The sequence below is a fragment of the Mastigoproctus giganteus genome, chromosome 12, assembly GCF_048544385.1.
Source record: "Mastigoproctus giganteus isolate SK-2022 chromosome 12, ASM4854438v1, whole genome shotgun sequence".
Taxonomy (NCBI): Eukaryota; Metazoa; Arthropoda; class Arachnida; order Uropygi; family Thelyphonidae; genus Mastigoproctus; species Mastigoproctus giganteus.
In genome coordinates, this window is record NC_143586.1 from 69,823,668 (window position 1) to 69,841,422 (window position 17,755).

General features: G+C 40.5%; 1 protein-coding gene across 1 annotated transcript in view; it reads left to right on the plus strand.

Moving 5' to 3' along the window:
- Window positions 1–17,755, plus strand: part of Khc-73 (Kinesin heavy chain 73) — a 959,680-nt gene that overhangs the window by 671,761 nt on the left and 270,164 nt on the right. The window contains exon 27 of the mRNA XM_090386270.1: window positions 21–76. Within this exon, the coding sequence (XP_090242396.1) occupies window positions 21–76 (56 nt within the window). The remainder of the gene's footprint in view (window positions 1–20; window positions 77–17,755) is intronic.

Here is a 17,755-nt window from a genome sequence, read left to right on the forward strand (position 1 = left end):
CATATTTCCTTTTCATATAGGGATCCTCCTCCAGGCATGGAAAAACATATACCTGTAATATTCCTTGATTTAAATGGTAAGTGTTTGTATTGACTCATGCACCCTGTGTAACATACAATTAAAATCTCTCTCATCTTTTAGAGATATAAAGCATTCTATAAATTGTTTTACAAAGCTAGCATTAATTGTTCTTTCACTATATCTTGAACTGCAGTATTAGATAAAATATTCAGAGTGACTGCAAAGAGACCACATGCAATTTTTCTTTGACATAATTATACAGGAAAAAATAGTGTTAGGTGTGAATGTAGTTGGACCTCCTCTACCATTCCATTTCCCTGGTGCCCAGTTATAAAACAAAGCTTAAGGACATATAAGTTGAAGCACTTTGTCTTGCTGAATGATAAAATCATGGAAACCTTTGGATTAAGGAACAGAAAGTTGTGTATGGGTAATACAGTACTGCCCATACATTCTCTTTTGATCAGTCTTTTTTTATTCCATACAGCATGTGCAGAGTTTGTGATGTTCAGATGTGCAGTTGCACACAGAAGAAGACTTGCTTCATCTGTGAAAAGTGCTTTACTGAGCAGCACAGAATCTTTAACCAGGTGACCACATAGGTTTAGGTATATAATGCAACAATCTAAACCAAGATGTGTAAATAAAAGATTTCACATAGTGTATTATTCGTGCAGGAAAGCACTATAAAAGCCAACTACTGTCCCATTGAGTCCAAAGATAATGTAAAACAAATAGGATCTCATGGACTTTGAAGAGATATGATTGTTAGTGAGTGAAAATCAGTTTGCATATTTAATCCTTTACAGAGTAATACTTCTAAGATGACTTAGTGCAGTAATAGTAGTAGTAGGAATGGTGAATGACACAAGAAAGCAAGCTTATATAGCATCAGCAAAAAAATAAACACAGTTCACTCATCTGTATCCTCCAAGAATTTGTCTAGTTCTCCCTTGAATTTTTCAACATATCCACTTCCACAACAACAAATGGAAGCCTGTTCAAACAATCAAAAATCCACTGGCTGAAGGTAATCTTCTGCACATCTATCCTGCAACTTGAATTTATGTCCCCTCATGTATGTAGTCTCAAAAGTGGAACAATGCAATTAACATTCATCTTACTCAATCCATTCAAGACTTTAAACAGCTCAATCAGATCTCCCCCATTGGTGTCTAGTCTTGGGATGCGACAGGTTGCAGAACTGAAGCATTTCTAGGTAAAAGCACCGTTTCACCAATCTGGTTGCCCTTCTAAATCCTTTAGTAAGGATTTAGATCTCCAGCAGATCTAAATCCTTACTAAAGTGAGACCCTCAGACCTCTCAAGATGTGGCCTTATAGAAAGGGATAATCACTTCCTTATCCCTGCTAACAAAGTTTCCATTTGTCATTGACAAAATCCCATGAACTGTCTTAGCATCATGTCTGCACTGCTTGGAGAATTTCATGTCTGATTGCATCATTACCCCCAGGCTTTTTCATTCTCCACTACCCTGAGTGTAGTTGATAAGTTATTCTGGGGTTACTGCTACCCATGTGCAGTACCTTGCATTTATCAATGTTAAACTTCAACTACCATTTCTCAGCCCATCATCCCAATTTTTGTAGATCTTATTCCAATAACTCACCTGATGACTGTCATTAACCCCCCTGCCGACCTTTTTATCATATTCAAACTTAAACATTAAACTTGATATACCTTCGTTAGTATCATTGATAAATATTGAAAACAACAATGGGACCAGCACTGAACCCTAGAGTACTCCACTAATAACATTAGTCTACTAAGAGTACTGCCCATTGATAACCACTCTCTGTCTTCTTCCACTCAGCCACCCCTTTATCCATAGCAGTAACTTGCCCATAATGTCACATTGTTCCAGTTTGTACAGGAGTCTTTTATGTCCAACAGCATCAGAGCCTTCCTGAAATCTAAGTATATGATATCAAAATTATTTTTTGCATCTAGTTCCTTGGTCACTCATCATGGTAACAACAGCATCAAAGCCTTCCTGAAATCTAAGTATATGATATCAAAATTATTTTTGCATCTAGTTCCTTGGTCACTGCATCATGGTAACCAATGAGATTGGTTAGACAAGACTGCCCCTTGACAGACCCATACTGTAATTGCAATATAATTGCATGCCTGTCCAAATTGTCCTGCATTACTCATGTCACCTTTTCATCCTCTTTATGAATTGGAGATGTATTTACACATCTCCAGTCCATAGGAACCTCCCCTGAATCCAAGGATGCTCTCTAATTATGCTAAGGGTTTGGTTACCTCTTTTGTTGCTTCCCTTAATATAATTGGATAGATTCCATTTGCCACAGGTGCCCTTTTTATGTCCAACTTCAATAGTTTTTCCTACACTTTCCTTTCAGTTATCACAAAGTCATTTAGTCCTTCATTAGAGTTTGATGAACTTCTCGCATCCCCTTCACTAAAGAATTGCTCGTGTGAATGTAGATGCAAAATACCTATTCAGTTTTTCTGCAACCTTTGTAGGATCATCAGCAGTTAACACATAGATATCAAGTGGCCCAATGTGATTCAACCCCTTCCTTCTATTGTTAATATAAGCATAGAAGTCTTTGTTTCTTTTCTTTGCATTCTTTGCCAAAGACTTTCCATAATCTGTCTTAACTTGTTTATCCACCTTTGTGACTTGATTACAGACTAATTGATATCTACCATATGCTTTTATATCAACTGATAATTTTTATGCATCCTATGCACTTTTGTTCTCTACCATGTGTCTGAATAGTTCAGCTGACATCCATTTAGGTCTAAGCCTTAAACAGTATTTCTTTTGTAGTATGAAAAGTCTAGTAGCTTCTTTGATTACTTCCCTGAATGCTTGCCATTTAGAATTTGCTGTTGGTATCATCATCATCAGTTGGTCCCACTTCACTCAATTTAAAAACTGTCTGAGACCTCTGTAGTCACTGTTACAAAAGTAAAAGTCATTCCCTTTACCCTTGATAGTAGTTTTGTCATTAAATAATTTCTGCATTAGTACGCTGTGATTACATTCAAAAGGGCACAGTTAGGTTAATTAGTGAATTATTCTAACAGAGGGCTCCACTCTCTGTCTCATACACATTCTCTTTGTGTTGCATGCCTTTTCATGTGCCTCAACCAGCCAACATCCAACTTAAAACTCACAGAACTAATTTTCTTCTTCCTTATTTATTCATTCAGCTTCCATTTTCTGGAACAACCTCCCTTTTACATATTTCCTGAAAATTAAAATCTATAGAAATTCAAGTCTAATTTCAACAGGTATCTTCTTTCATCTTCTCAACCTTCAACCCTTGCATGGTACTAAGTAGTATAGGTTCTAATACCTCCCATGCTTGGGGTTGTCATAAAAAAAAAAAATAAATATAATAATAATTAATAAATAATATATGTAGTACCACTCAGGGTAGTGAAAAATGAAATGGACAAAATTAGTATTAATTGCGGTCAGATATGAAGTTCTTTGAGCAGTGCAGATAGACTGCCAGGACAGCTCGTGGGGTTTTGTCAATGATATACAGAAACTTTGCTAGTAAGTATAAGGCAATGGTCAGGCCATATCTTGCATATGGCCTGACCAGCAGCTCTACATCTTATTCCAGCAGCTCTACATCTTACAGGAAAGATCTAACACTGCTTGAATATGTATGGAGAAGAGCAACGAGACTGATGTGGGAAACAAATGGATGCTCTTTGCTACAAAGGCTTTAGTTCTGGAAATTGCAGCACCTGAAGACTAGGTACCTGCGAGGTGATCTATTTGAGTTGTTTAAGGCTTTGGATGGCTTCAGCAAAGTCAATGCTGATAGGATTCTTCCTGTTGCTCAGACTATGCACATAAGAGGATATAAATTGAAATTGAAGAACGAATTCAGAATACATGTGCTTAGTTTTCTTCAGCCAATGGGTGGTTGATTGCTGGAACAAGCTTCCACTGTTGTTGTGAAGTGGACAGTTTGAATAAATTCAAGGAAAAACTAGACAGACTATTGGGAGGGGGCTTAGTCAAAATAAATAGTTTTTTTTGGCTGATATTGTATTAGCATAATTTCTTGCATCATTTTCTCAGGTAGTATTAGAAATTTTCACTGGTTAAAGAAAGCACTTACAGGTGTCTGCCAAATAAAACTTTAGCATTTGTAAAAATTAAGGGAAATGCTGAATATTTCAGGCTCACTATGGAGGCTCTTATTCATCAGAAGAAGGATTTTCTTCTTATTGGAGACAATGCTAATATAGAACGTTTTTGTTTACCTGAATCCAGTAGCACTGTGTTCCAATATGTCGCCAGTAAGCAAAATAAAATTTGCCACTTTAAATGTTGAATACTGATAAGCGTTAAGCAATCAGAAAACAATATCAAAAAAATTTTGGGACCCTCTTAAACTGCTGCCGTAAGCGACGCTTACCTCGCCTGCTCACTTGTGGCAGCCCTGCCTGAATTAAATTGGAATATACCATATCATATGATGATTAATTATGAGATTTTCTCTTTCTTCCTAATCCTAATTCATAATTGTTAACAGGAGAGATTGTTTCTACAGGGATGGGATAGACTTAAATAGAAAGGGTGCAAGAATATTTGCTGATACTATTGCAGCAGTGTTATATGGGTCTGAAAACTGCTAGCTTTGGGAGGATTCAGAGACTAATTGATTAATGGTAACCACAGGAGGATGGAAAAATGATTCTTGCACTGCTTCTATTGGAATGATCAGTAGCCTGCAAAATGAGATACTGGGGATTTCAAGGGCTGCTGTGAGTCATCATGAAACTGGTAAATACATGGGTTGTGTTAGGGTTGTATTACGAGACTAAGAGTAAGAATAGGTATATGTATACGTGCATGTACACCAAAGCTAAGAGTATAGTAAATAAATTTGATATTGTTAGGATATCAGAGACGTGGTGCCACACGGATATAAGCAGTGCAGAATTGGAATTTGGGGAGTAAATGTGTACAGAAAGGATAGACAGGACAGGAAGGGAGGATGGGTTATGCTGTTAGTTAAAAATCACATAAAATCTAAGGATGTGTATCCAATTGACATTGGTGTACAATGCAATGTTGAGTCAGTGTGGTGTGACATAAGCACTGGGAAAGAGAAAATGAGAGTAGGTGTGAGGCCTAATGAATCTGATGAGTATAATGAGCAGTTGTGCAGAGAAATAGAGTGGGACAGTAAATCAGAACGTCTTATAATGGGGGATTTTAACTTTCCAGATATTGACTGGAACTTCTTGTTTGGTCACTCAAACACTAGCAAGACTTTTGTGGGCTTATTAGATGACTGTTTTCTACAGTAATGTGTTCGAGAGGTAACCAGAGGGAGTAATACCGTAGATCTGATTATCAGCAGTGATTCTTCATGTGTTAAGAATCTACAAATAAAGAAACCACTAGGTGGCAGTGAACACAGTGTACTGATGTGTGATTTACTTAAAGATGTAACAACCATCAAGAGTAAAGGGAAGGGCTGTTGCTTTCGTAAAGCTGACTACTGTGGTCTCAGACAGTTTTTTCTATCAGTGTGATCAACTGATGATGTTACCAATGGTGAATTCTACATGGGAAGCCTTGAGGGACATAATCTTGGAGGCTACTAGACTTTTCATACCAACTAAGAAATACTGTTCAACAGATGTCAGATGAATTAATGAGGCTCGTGGCAGAAAAGAGAAATGCATGGGATGCATAAATTATCAGGTGACACAGAAGCCTATGGCAAATATAACCTAGTCTGTAATCAAATCACAAAGGTTAGGCAAGTGAAGGCAGATTACAAGAAATCTTTGGCAAAGGATGCAAAGAAAAACAGCAAAGTATTCTTTATTTATGTAAACTCTAGAATGAAAGAGATGAATCAGATTAGTCCACTTAACATAGATGGTGTGACTATTGATGATCATGCTCAGGTAGCGGATAAACTGAATGAGTATTTTGCATCTACATTCACACATGGGGAGTTATTCAAGGAGGGGAATGCCAGAAACTCTAACAGGGATCTAAGTGATTTTGTAATAAATAGAGCAAAGTGGAGAAGAAACTGTTAAAGTTAAACATAAGGAAGGCACCTAGGGTAGATGGTTGTTGTTATTTGGTGTTTTAGGAGCATTAGCAACTAAGGCCATATTGCTCCGGGATATGCGTTGGTCATTCCCTGACCTCTCCGCATCTTCCGTATTTGGTGGTGACGGGCTCGAACCCCGGTCTAATCAAGAAGCGTGTGCTACGCACTGCTGCTCCTTCCCACCTGGCTACGGAGGCGCCAAGGGTAGATGGGATCTATCCAGTTATCTTAAAGGAGGCAACAAAGGAAGTAAGCAGACTCTTAGCCATAATTATGAAAGCTTACTTGGACTCATTGAGGTCCCAATGGACTGGAGATGTCCAAATGTGTCTCCAATTTACAAAGGGTGACATGGCTAATTACAGACCTGATAGTCTAACATTCTGTTCCAGGGAAAATAATGGAGTCACTGGTTAAGGAAGCAATGCAGAGTCTTCTAGACAAGGCTGCAGTTATAGTTGAGACACAGCATGGGTTTGTTAAGGGTAGTCTTGTCTGAAAAATTTGATTGATACTACGATGTGGTCATCCAATCAAAAGGAACTTGAATTTTAGGAAAGCTTTTGATACTGTGCCACATTGAAGACTACTGTACAAATTGGAACAGTATGGCATTAAGGGCAAGTTGCTACAATGGATAATACGATGGTTGAGTGAGAGAAGACATCGAGAGTGGTTATCAATGGACACTGCTCTTCATGGACTAATGTTATTAGTGGTGTCCCCAGGGTTCGGTGTTGGACCCATTGTTGTTTTCGGTATTTATCAATGATATTGATGAATGTATATCAGGGTTAATGTCCAAGTTTGCAGATGATACGTAGGTTGGAAGGGTTGTTAATGACAGTAATGATAGTACGCTACTGCAAAAGGATCTGAAAAAGTTGAACAGATGGGAGGAGAGGTGGCAACTGAAATTTAACATTGAAAAATGTCAAGTACTGCATATGGGAAGCAGTAACCCTTGAGTAATGTATCAACTGTGTGGTACTACACTGACAGAGTGTAAAGTGTATTTAGTGTCTAACGGCACCAGGGGTTTCCCCCATCTCCGCGTTGCTTTCATTGTGGGTGTACCAGTTCACTGGGAAGGCCAGAGATTTAAAAGTGTATGGATATTGTACATGTGTAGTGTTGTGTTCTGTTGGTCATCTGGCCGTTTAGCCGCTGGACCCCTACTGAGGCCCAACGTTGCCCACACTTGGCCCCATGGAGGCAGACCAGGTACACCAGTATTTTTAGATAAGTACTCTGGCAGGTCCTGCCACCTAATTTCCTGAGATTTCAGTGGCTAGGACCTATATATATAAAAAAAAAGGGGGAGGGGAGAGGGATAAACGCTTGAATATAATTAGGCCGAAAGAGGTTGCAAGTGTGTCGAGTTTGGCATTTAAAATTTTACGTTTTGTGGGACATTCACTTTTCGCTGGCGATATAGGTAGAGTAGGGGGGAGAGACAGAAGGCTGGAGGGAAAAAGACAGAAATATGGGGTCAATAGGGAAGGCGACCCCCGGGTATATCAGTGGGGCATGCCCTTGCCCCACCAGAGGGAAAAGAGGGGGTGGTGGGGTGGGGAGGGGTTCAGAAAGACCTTCCCCCACCCCCACCAGGGATAGGGAGAGAAAATGGGCTGGGCAAGGGAGCCCTGCCCAGTTCGCCATAGTGGCAATTTGCAGTGCCCTCCAGCAATTGCAGTCTGATGATGACTTGTTGGTGGTGCTTGGTCCTTTTCTAGGTGTTAGGTTCATCCTGGGAGCGACGACATCCTGGCTGGAGCCACTCCCATTGGTTCCTAGGTCGATGCTGTTTCATTTATTCTGCTGCATATTATGCCGTTTGTCCTTAGTATTTTGCTATCCTTTCCTCTGTGTTGATGTTTTATCAGTTTGCCTTTATTTATTATTTGTGGTCATCTATTTGTTGTGGATGGCTATTTCTGTTCGTCGTCTATTGAAGACGTCAAGTGCAAATCGGCTGAGGGCTTTGTATTCATCTTCTGAATCCAGTAGATGTACTCTTGATTTTTCGGCAAGTATTGAATCTCAATTATAAGTCTACTTCTGTATTCTTCGTAGCATTCACAGTCGTGCATATATGTTGCCAGGTTTCAGGTTCTCCACAGGTGCATGTGGACTCTTCTATTATTCCGAGTGCGTTCAGTTTTGCTTTAAATGGGCCGTGGCCCGTCAGGAGGATGGTTGTATTTAGCCCAGGATAGAACCATGAGGGGGCTTTTGGGTACATTTTTGCGACTATCGGTATGAAGCTTTTTGTAACTTGACCCTTGCTCCCATCTGTGCTGCCAAATCTTCAACATGTGAGCCACTATTCATTGTTTCTCTGCCGTCCGGCTGTTGTTTTCGTCCAAGGTAAAGTCATCGATGGAGGCAGGTATATCCTTGGACAGTAAATACATGAGTCCACATCTAGTCACCTTGGTCCAGCGGAAGAGCTCCTGCCAGGACCTTCAGGGTGTGGGTGCTCACCGTTTTGCATGCCCTAGTTATAGTTAGAAGTATGTTTCTTTGGATAGTGTCCAGCCGTCTTCTGTTGACCACGGTTCCGGCCTTCCTGAACCAGATTGGCGATCTGTAGGTGATCGCTGGGATGAATATTATTTTATAATACAGGGACAGGGTCTTCCTGTTGAGTCCCCAGTCCCTGTGAGATACTCTTGCTACAAGTGGAAGTAAGCAAAGTAAGGAAAGGAAGTAAGCAAACCCCTAGCCATAATTATGAGAGCTTCTTTGGACTCAGGGGAGATACCCATAGACTGGAGATGTGCAAATGTAACCCCAATTCACAAAGGAGGATCAAAGGCTGACACAAGTAATTATAGACCTGTTAGTTTAACTTCTGTTCCAGGTAAATTAATGGAGGCACTGGTTAAAGAAGCACTGCAGGATCATCTAGACAAGAATTCAGTTATAGCTCAGACGCAGCATGGTTTTGTTAAGGGCAGGTCTTGCCTGACCAATTTGATTGGATACTATGATGTAGTCACAAAAGAACTGGATGCAGGGAATAACTTTGATATTATATATTTGGATCTTAGTAAGGCTTTTGATACTGTTGCACATGGAAGACTGCTGCACAAATTGGAGCAGTGTGGCATTGGAGGCAAATTGCTGCTATGGATAAGGGGATGGTTGAGTGGCAGAAGACAGAGAGTGGTAATCAATGGACACTGCTCAACGTGGACTAATGTTATTAGTGGAGTTCCTCAGGGTTCAGTGTTGGGTCCGTTGTTGTTTTCGGTGTTTATGAATGATATTGATGATGGGATATAAAGTTTAATGTCCAAGTTTGCAGATGATACAAAGGTTGGCAGGGTTGTTAAGGACACTACTGACGCTATGCTGCTGCAACAGGATCTGGAAAGGTTGAACAGATGGGCTGAGAGGTGGCAAATGAAGTTTAACATTGACAAATGTAAAGTACTACATATGGGAAACAGTAACCCCAGAGCAACGTATCAACTCTGCGGTACTACACTGACAGTGGTGAAGAATGAAAAGGACCTGGGGGTAATTGTGCAGGCAGATATGAAGTTCTCTGAGCAGTGCAGACGGGCTGCAAGAGTAGCTCATGGTGTCTTGTCAATGATATACAGGAATTTTTCTAGCAGGGATAAGGAGGTGATTATTCCCTTGTATAAGGCAATGGTTAGGCCACATCTTGAGTACTGTATACAGGTCTGGAGGCCTCATTTCAAGAAGGATGTAGAGCTGCTGGAACGGGTACAGAGAAGGGCAACAAGATTAGTGAATGGAACAAAGGGTTGCTCTTACGAAGAAAGGCTTAAGTTTTGGAAATTACAGAGTCTGGAGACTAGGCACCGGCGAGGTGATCTGATAGAGGTGTATAAGGCTTTGAATGGTTTGAGCATGCTCAATGCCAATGGGATTCTTCATCTTGCTCAGAATAATCACCTCAGAGGGCATAAATTCAAATTGAGGAAGGACGGATGTCGGATAGATGTGCGGAAATTTGCCTTTGGCCAGCGGGTGGTTGGTTGGTGGAACCGACTTCCATCACTTGTTGTTGAAGTTGATAGCCTAAACAAATTTAAAGCTCAACTGGACAGGTATTTCGAACGAACGGAGGGGTGAAATGGGAGTGGTGTGTGTTTTTTTTTTTTTTTTGGCTGATGCTGAATAAGCTTGCTTTCTTGCATCATATGCCTCTACTAATGCTAATGCTAATGCTAAGTGCTGCATAATTCCTTAGTTTCTCTCTCAAGTAGGTGAGGTGAGGTGTAAAGGACAGGTTTCCATCCAGGATAATACCTAGATACTTTATTTGCTTTTCTAGTTTAATGGGGGATCCTGCTATCTTTATTTGCGGTGGTCGTCTGATATTTAGAGAGCCTTTTAGTAATACTGAGTTTCTCTTGGTTGGTGAAATCATTAACATATGTGTTTTTGCCCAATTCTGTAAGGTTTGTAGTGCTTGGTTTGCCTGTGTTTCAAGTCCCGTTCTGGAGTCCGTTTCCACCATTAAAATGAGATCATCAGCAAAGGCCTGACTGGCCACATTTCCCAGGTCCAGAGCCAAGAAGTCATTAAAAACCATGTTCCACATTAGTGGCCCCAGCACAGATCCCTGTGGGCAGCCCCTTCGGACGCTTTTAACAACTCTTCGGAAAGTTGTGATGACCTCAATTTTCCTATCCGACAGATATGCCTGGACACTGTTATACAAGTTTTCTGGGAGTGCTGCTTTCTGGAGTCTGCCAAGGACGCTGGGCCACCAGACGGTGTCGAAGGCCCCAGCAAAATCCACTGCTGTTACCAGAAAATACTTCTTGTTATTTTGGGTTGCCTTGGTTATGAGGTTTTGGACTGCTTCAATGGTCGAGAAGCCCGGTTTGAATCCATATTGCCTGGGTGATTCCAGGTTGGTGGTTTTGTAATGGTTCATGATCCTTTTGTGGAGCAGCTTTTCATAGAGTTTGCTTAGAGTAGAGAGTAGGGCTATGGGGTGATATGAGGCTGGTTGGTCCGGAGGTTTTGTTGGGTTTTTTAAGATAAGTTTTAGGTGTGCAGTCTTCCAACTTGTTGGGAATTTCCCAGTTTCCAGGCATCGGTTGAGGAGATTAAGTATCAGGTTCAGTATATATTCCACGGCTTTTTTGACCATCTATGGTTCTATGAGATCCGGGCCGGGACATTTCCTGTTGCGCATTTGCAAGGCCGCACCCTGTAATTCATCGACTGTGAAGGGCGGTTCTATTTCTTGGGTTCTATACGTTTGGTTTGCCTGGCATATTACCTTTTGTTGTTCATTAAGGATATCTGGTGGTTCATGGATGATAGCACTAAGGATATTGGTAATCGATTCCTCCCACGTTTTAGTCAGGCTTCCATTGGGCATCCTCGTTACAGTGGATGCTTCTCCCCTGGGGAGCTTGTTTGTGGTGATTTTATACACTACACCCCAGGGGTTCTCGTTCCCTGTCTTGGAGACGAGGTTTTCCCAAGAGGCTCGCTTGTTCTTTTTAATTTTTTCTGTATAGGTGTTTCGCACCTCTTTGTATTGTTGCCGTAGTACTGCTACCTCTGTTGGTGGCCGTGTACTCCGTGCTCTTTGGAATTCCTTCCGTTTTGTCTGGACCTGTTTTCTCAATCTTTGCAATTCTGGAGTCCACCAGGGCATGTCCCCGACTGAGGGGTTTTCCTCTTCATCGCTTTCTCTGCTGCATCAGTTATGATACTGGTGATTTTCTCTTGGAGTGTATCTGGGTTTTTAATCTCACTGTCCACCGCCTGTCTGGCCAGTTCCTCCAGTGTTTTTTGTGCCTTGCTGGTCAGTTGTACTCTGAAGAGTTCCCAGTCTGCCTTTTGGATTGCGAATCTGTTTGTAGTTATTTTTGTCATTGATCTTCTGATTTGGTAGGTTATTGTACAGTGGTCCGATGTGGTCCAGGCATTTTGCACTGTCCAATCGGTCACGCGGGCTTCAAAATTCCTTGTGGTCAGGGTGATATCAATCGTGGCTTCCCACAAGGTATTGCAGAATGTTGGCAGGTTAAAGGGTTGGTTTTTGACTGTGAGGATTGAATTTGCCAGGAATTCGTCCAGCCTTTGTCCATTTCTGGTTCCGTGGTGGTCCAGTGTGGCACTGTGCCAAACAGGGGAGCGGCAGTTTACATCTGCTCCTACAATTATTCTTTGTCCTGCTAGGGTTGTCTGGACGGATTGGAGATATGTGATAGCAAAGTCGATTTCCACACCAGATCTGCAGTACAATGAAATTGCATAGAAGCTCCCAATTGAGCTGATTATATGGGCACAGGCGGCCCAGGGTGTACAGAGCTGTGGTAATTTTGTTGCCGCTATTTCAAGATTCCTCACTACCAGTGCTGCCCATGGGGTATCTTCATCACTCTGGATAATTTTATAACTCATTGGGAATCCCCTGATCTGCTTTGTGTGTGTGTGTGTGTGTATAGGGCTCCTGGATAAGGATGATGTCGGCATTTTCTTCATCGGCTTTGTGGTGCACCTAGTCAACCACTGCCCTGACACGCTGCCCATTGATCTGGTGTATCTTCAGAACTCCGTAGTTATATTTCTGTACTACACTGACAGTGGTAGAGAATGAAAAGGACCTGGAGGTAATTGTGCAGTCAGATATGAAGTTTTCTGAGCAGTGCAGATGAACTGCAAGAGTAGCAGATCATTTGCTACTCATGGTGTCTTGTCAATGATATACAGGAGTGTTGGTAACAGGGATAAGGGGGTGATTGTCCCTGTGTATAAGGCAATGGTTAGGCCACACCTTGAGTACTGTGTGCAGGTCTGGAGGCCTCATTTTAGGAAAGATGTAGAGCTGCTGGAATGAGTACAGCGAATGACAACGAGATTGGTGAGCGGAACAAAGGGTTGGTGTTACCAAGAAAAGATTAAGTTCTGCAAATTGTAGCTTCTGGAGACTAGCCACCTGCGAGGTGAACTAATTGAAATGTATAAGTCTTTGAATGGATTCAGCATTCTTCCTCATGCTCAGATTACTCACCTGAGGGGGCGTAAATTCAAATTGATGAAAGGCAATTGTAGAATAGATGTGCAGAAATTCGCCTTTAGCCAGAGGGTGGTTGATAGTTGGAACAAACGTCCATCTGTTGCAGTGGAGGTCAGCAACTTAAATAAGTTCAAGGCAGAACTAATAAACATTTGAAGGGAATGGATGGGTGAAATGAGAAGGGGTTTTTTTTTTTTTTTTTTTTTGGCTGATGCTATATAAGCTTGCTTTCTTGCATCATATGCCTCTACCAATGCTAATCATTAGATAAAGACAGTTTAGCCTTGACAACCCTTGTGTCATTATATGTTATATAATGTTATATAATAACAATAGTCCAAAAAGAACTTTATACGAAGAAGATCAATTAAAAATTACTTATTCAGCTTTTCCAGCTATGTTACTTGATTATACTGGGTTTATCATACCATTCCATTTGAAGGTCCTATCTAGTTTTCCATTGTTCCTGTGAAGGGGCAGGGGGATCTGTGAATAGCATCCCAGATATGCTACTGGTTTGAAGTTTGATGATCGGGCTGTCAGTTTTATAGTCTATACTCTCCTTTCAAAATACAGGTTCACTAGGAGAGCTCTGTGAAATCCCTTTACATCTATCTTGTGACATTCCTTATGTGGCACTTCTTAAATGGAATGAATCTACTGATGGCTTGTTATGCATGCATGAAAATTCCCCATAATTCAATTGTGCTGACCCCCTTTTGTATATATCATCTCCATTATATAGAACTCAAGTTGTTTTCAATTCTGCAATTTCTTGAAATTAGGACACTGCAGCACGCCCCAATCCATTCTAGGTTTCCTTTGCAGCACAATTCGCCCAGTAGAGACTACATGCTATCATCAAATTTTTCTGAATCAGGATGAATTGTGACCCAGACAGGGTCAAAAATATAACCCCCACCACCCATGGACTTTTGGGACTACACTTCTCTTTTGAGCTCTCTGGAAGCATCTCACTTGAACCCTCATGGTGAGTGTGAGGTGTGACCCGCTTTGCATCGTGCCATTAACCACTAAAACAGTGAAGCATATCCAAAGTGGCTTTCCTCAGAAAACACAGCTTCCTCTTCTAGTTACTAAAACTTTTAATAGTTGAACCAAGTTCAACTATTAAACAGTTGAGATTTCTGGTCCTTTGCTACAGCTTCTAGTCATTCTTGCAAAAATCAAGGGAAATTATGAATATTTCAGGTTCACGTTATGGAGACTTATTCATCAGAAGAAGAAAGATTTTATTCTTCTTGGAAACAAAACTAATATAGAACTTTTTGCTTGCCTGAATCAAATTGTAATATACTTTACCACCCATCCATTTTTTGTGCCACTGCCCATATGCCATCCCTTGTGAAGTTATGAAGAAATAAATTTAAAGAGAATAATTGTAGACTAGATATCCAAAAGTTTTCCTTTAATCAAAGGATGATCAACTGTTGGAATAAACTCCCACCTGTTATTATGGAGGTTGGAAATTTAGCATAAGCATTAGCATTAGTAGTGGTAAATGATGCAAGAAAGCAAACTTATAACAGCATCAGCCAAAAAAAAATAAAAAATTCATTTCACATATTCATTACTTCCAATAGTTTGTCTAGTTCCTCTTTGAATTCCTTTAAGCTGTCAGCTTCCACAACAACAGATGGAACTTTGTTCTTTCAATCAACGGGCGCCTCCGTAGCCAGGTGGGAAGGAGCAGTAGTGCGTAGCACACGCTTCTTGATTAGACCAGGGTTCGAGCCCGTCACCACCAAATACAGAGGATGCGGAAAGGTCAGGGAATGACCACCGCATATCCCGGAGCAATATGGCCTTAGTTGCTAATGCTCCTAAAAACCAAATAACAAACAAACAAACTTTCGATCAACCACCCACTCTTTAAAAGCAAACTTCTGCACATCAATTCTGCAACCATCCTTCCTCAGTTTGAATTTGTGCCCCCCCCTCATGTGTAAAGTCTGAGCAAAAGAAAGAATCTCATCAACACTGAGCTTGCTCAATCCATTCAAAGTCTACATATCTCAATCAGATCACCTCGCTAGGTGCCTTGTCTCCAGATGCTGCAACTTTCAGAATTGAAGACTATCTTGGTAAGATCTTCCCTTTGTTCCCCCTCACCAATCTTGATGCCCTTCTTTCCAGCAGCTCTACATCCTTCCTAAAATGAGGCCTCCAGACATGAATGCATAAATCAAGATGTGGTCTGACCGTTGCCTTATACAATTGGATAATCGGCTAATGCACGAGAAGCATGCAAAAGTTCGATGAAATTTAACTGCCGTTACGGCAAAGTACTTTTACCGGTAAATTTCATCGAACTTTTGCATGCTTCTCGTGCAGGCTTTCTTTACCTTCACCAGATAATCTCCTTATCTCTGCTAGTAAATTTCATTTATATCATTGACAAAACCACATCAGCTGTCCTGGCCACCTGTCTGCATTGCTCAGAGAATTTCATATCTGACTGTACAATTATCGCCAAGTCTTCTTCATTTTTCACTATCATGAGTGTAGTACTGCACAGTTGATATATTAATGTGGAGGTTACCACTACCCATATACTTTGCATTTGTCAATATTGAACTTCAATTGCCATTTCTGAGCCCATTTCCCTAACTTTTCTAGATTTTCTTGCAGTGGCATACTGTCATTAACCACCCTGTCAACATTTGAATCATCTGCAAATCATCTTGGACATTAAGCCTGATGTGCCTTTATCAATATCTTTAATAGATAGAGAAAACAACAATGGGCTCAACACAGAACCTTGGGAGACTTCAATAATAACATTAGTTCATGAATGGCAGTGTCCATTGATTACTGCATTCTGTCTTCTCCCACTCAACCATTCCTTTATCCTTATCAGCAACTTACCTTAATGCCACACTGCTCCAATTTGTGCAGCAGACTTTTATTTCCAACATAGATGTATCCAACGCTTTCAAAAGCTTTTGATACATCAGAAGTATCAAACACTTTCCTGAAATTGAAGTATATGATATCAGAATTATTTTTTGCATCCAGTTCCTTTGTAACCACATTGTAGTATCCAATCAGATTGGTCAGACAAGATTTCCCTTTAACAAACTCATGATGTGTCTAAACTATAACTGCAGTCTTCTCTAGATGAGTGTGCTTTAATTTAACCAGTGACTCCATTATTTAACCTGGAACAGAAGTTAAACTAACATGTCTGTAATTACTCGTGTCACCCTTTGATCCCTCTCTTGCGAATTGCAGATACATTTGCACATTTCCAGTCCATGGGGACCTCCCATGAATCCAAGGATGCTCTCATAATTATGACTAGGCTTTGCATACTTCCTTTGCTGTCTCCCTCAATATAACTTGATAGATCCTATCCACAGCAGATGCCTTATTCATTTTTAGTTTACAATTCCTGTTCCACTTTCCTCTCAGTTATTACAAAATCATTTAGCTCTCTGTTAGAATCTAATATACTTTTGGCATCCCTTTCCCTCAGAAATTCCTCATGTGTGAATGTAGATGCAAAGTACTCATTCAGTTTGTCAGCAGCTTAGGCAGAATCATCAACAGTGAAGCGATCAATATCAAATGGACCAATTTGATTTATCAAATTGATCCATTTGATATTGATTTACATAAATAAAGAAGTCTGCTGTTTTTCTTTGGATCCTTCACCAAAAGTTTCTTATAATCTGCCTTTGCTTGCTTGTTTATATAAATTTAAAAGGGATTGGATGAATCCCTCATACCAAAATTTGATAAATTTGAAGTGCTGGTCAAGACATCAAAGACAGATATTGTTGAGAGGATATCAGACGTGGTGTCACACAGATATAAGGAATGCAGAACTGGAATTTAGGGAGTAAAATGTGTACAGAAAGTATAAACAGGACAGGAAGGGAGGAGGGATTATGCTGTTAGTTAAGAAACATATAAAAGCTAAGTGCATCCAGTTGACATCGATGGACATTGCGATGTTGAGTCAGTTTGGTGAGACATAAGCACTGGGAAAGCAGAAATGAGAGAAGTATGATATAGGCCTAATGACACTGATGAGTACAACAAACAGCTGTACAGAGAAATAGAGTGGACCAGTAAATCAGAATGTCTTATAATGGGGATTTTAACTTCCCAGATATTGACTGGAATTGTGGGTTGGTTACTCGCACACTATCAAGACAATTGTGGATATTGAATGATTGTTTTCTGTAGCAACATGTCTGAGAGGCAACCAGAGGGAGTTATACTCTTGATCTGATTATCAGCAGTGATTATTCATGCATTAAGATTATGCAGTTAAAAGAATCACTAGGTGACAGTGATCACAGTGTATTGGTGTGGGATTTACTTAGAAATGCAACTACCATCAGGGGTAAAAGGAAGGGTTTTTGGTAGATATAAGCTAGTCTGAACCAAGAAACAATGAGGTTAGGCAAGCTGAGTCGGATTATGAGAAATCTTTGGCAATGGATGCAAAGAAAAACAGCAAAAACTTCTTTAATTATGCAAACTCTAGAAGGAAGAGGATGAATCAGATTGGTCCACTTGATATCGAAGGTTTGACTGCTGATGATCCTGCTCAGATAGCTGACAAACTGAATAC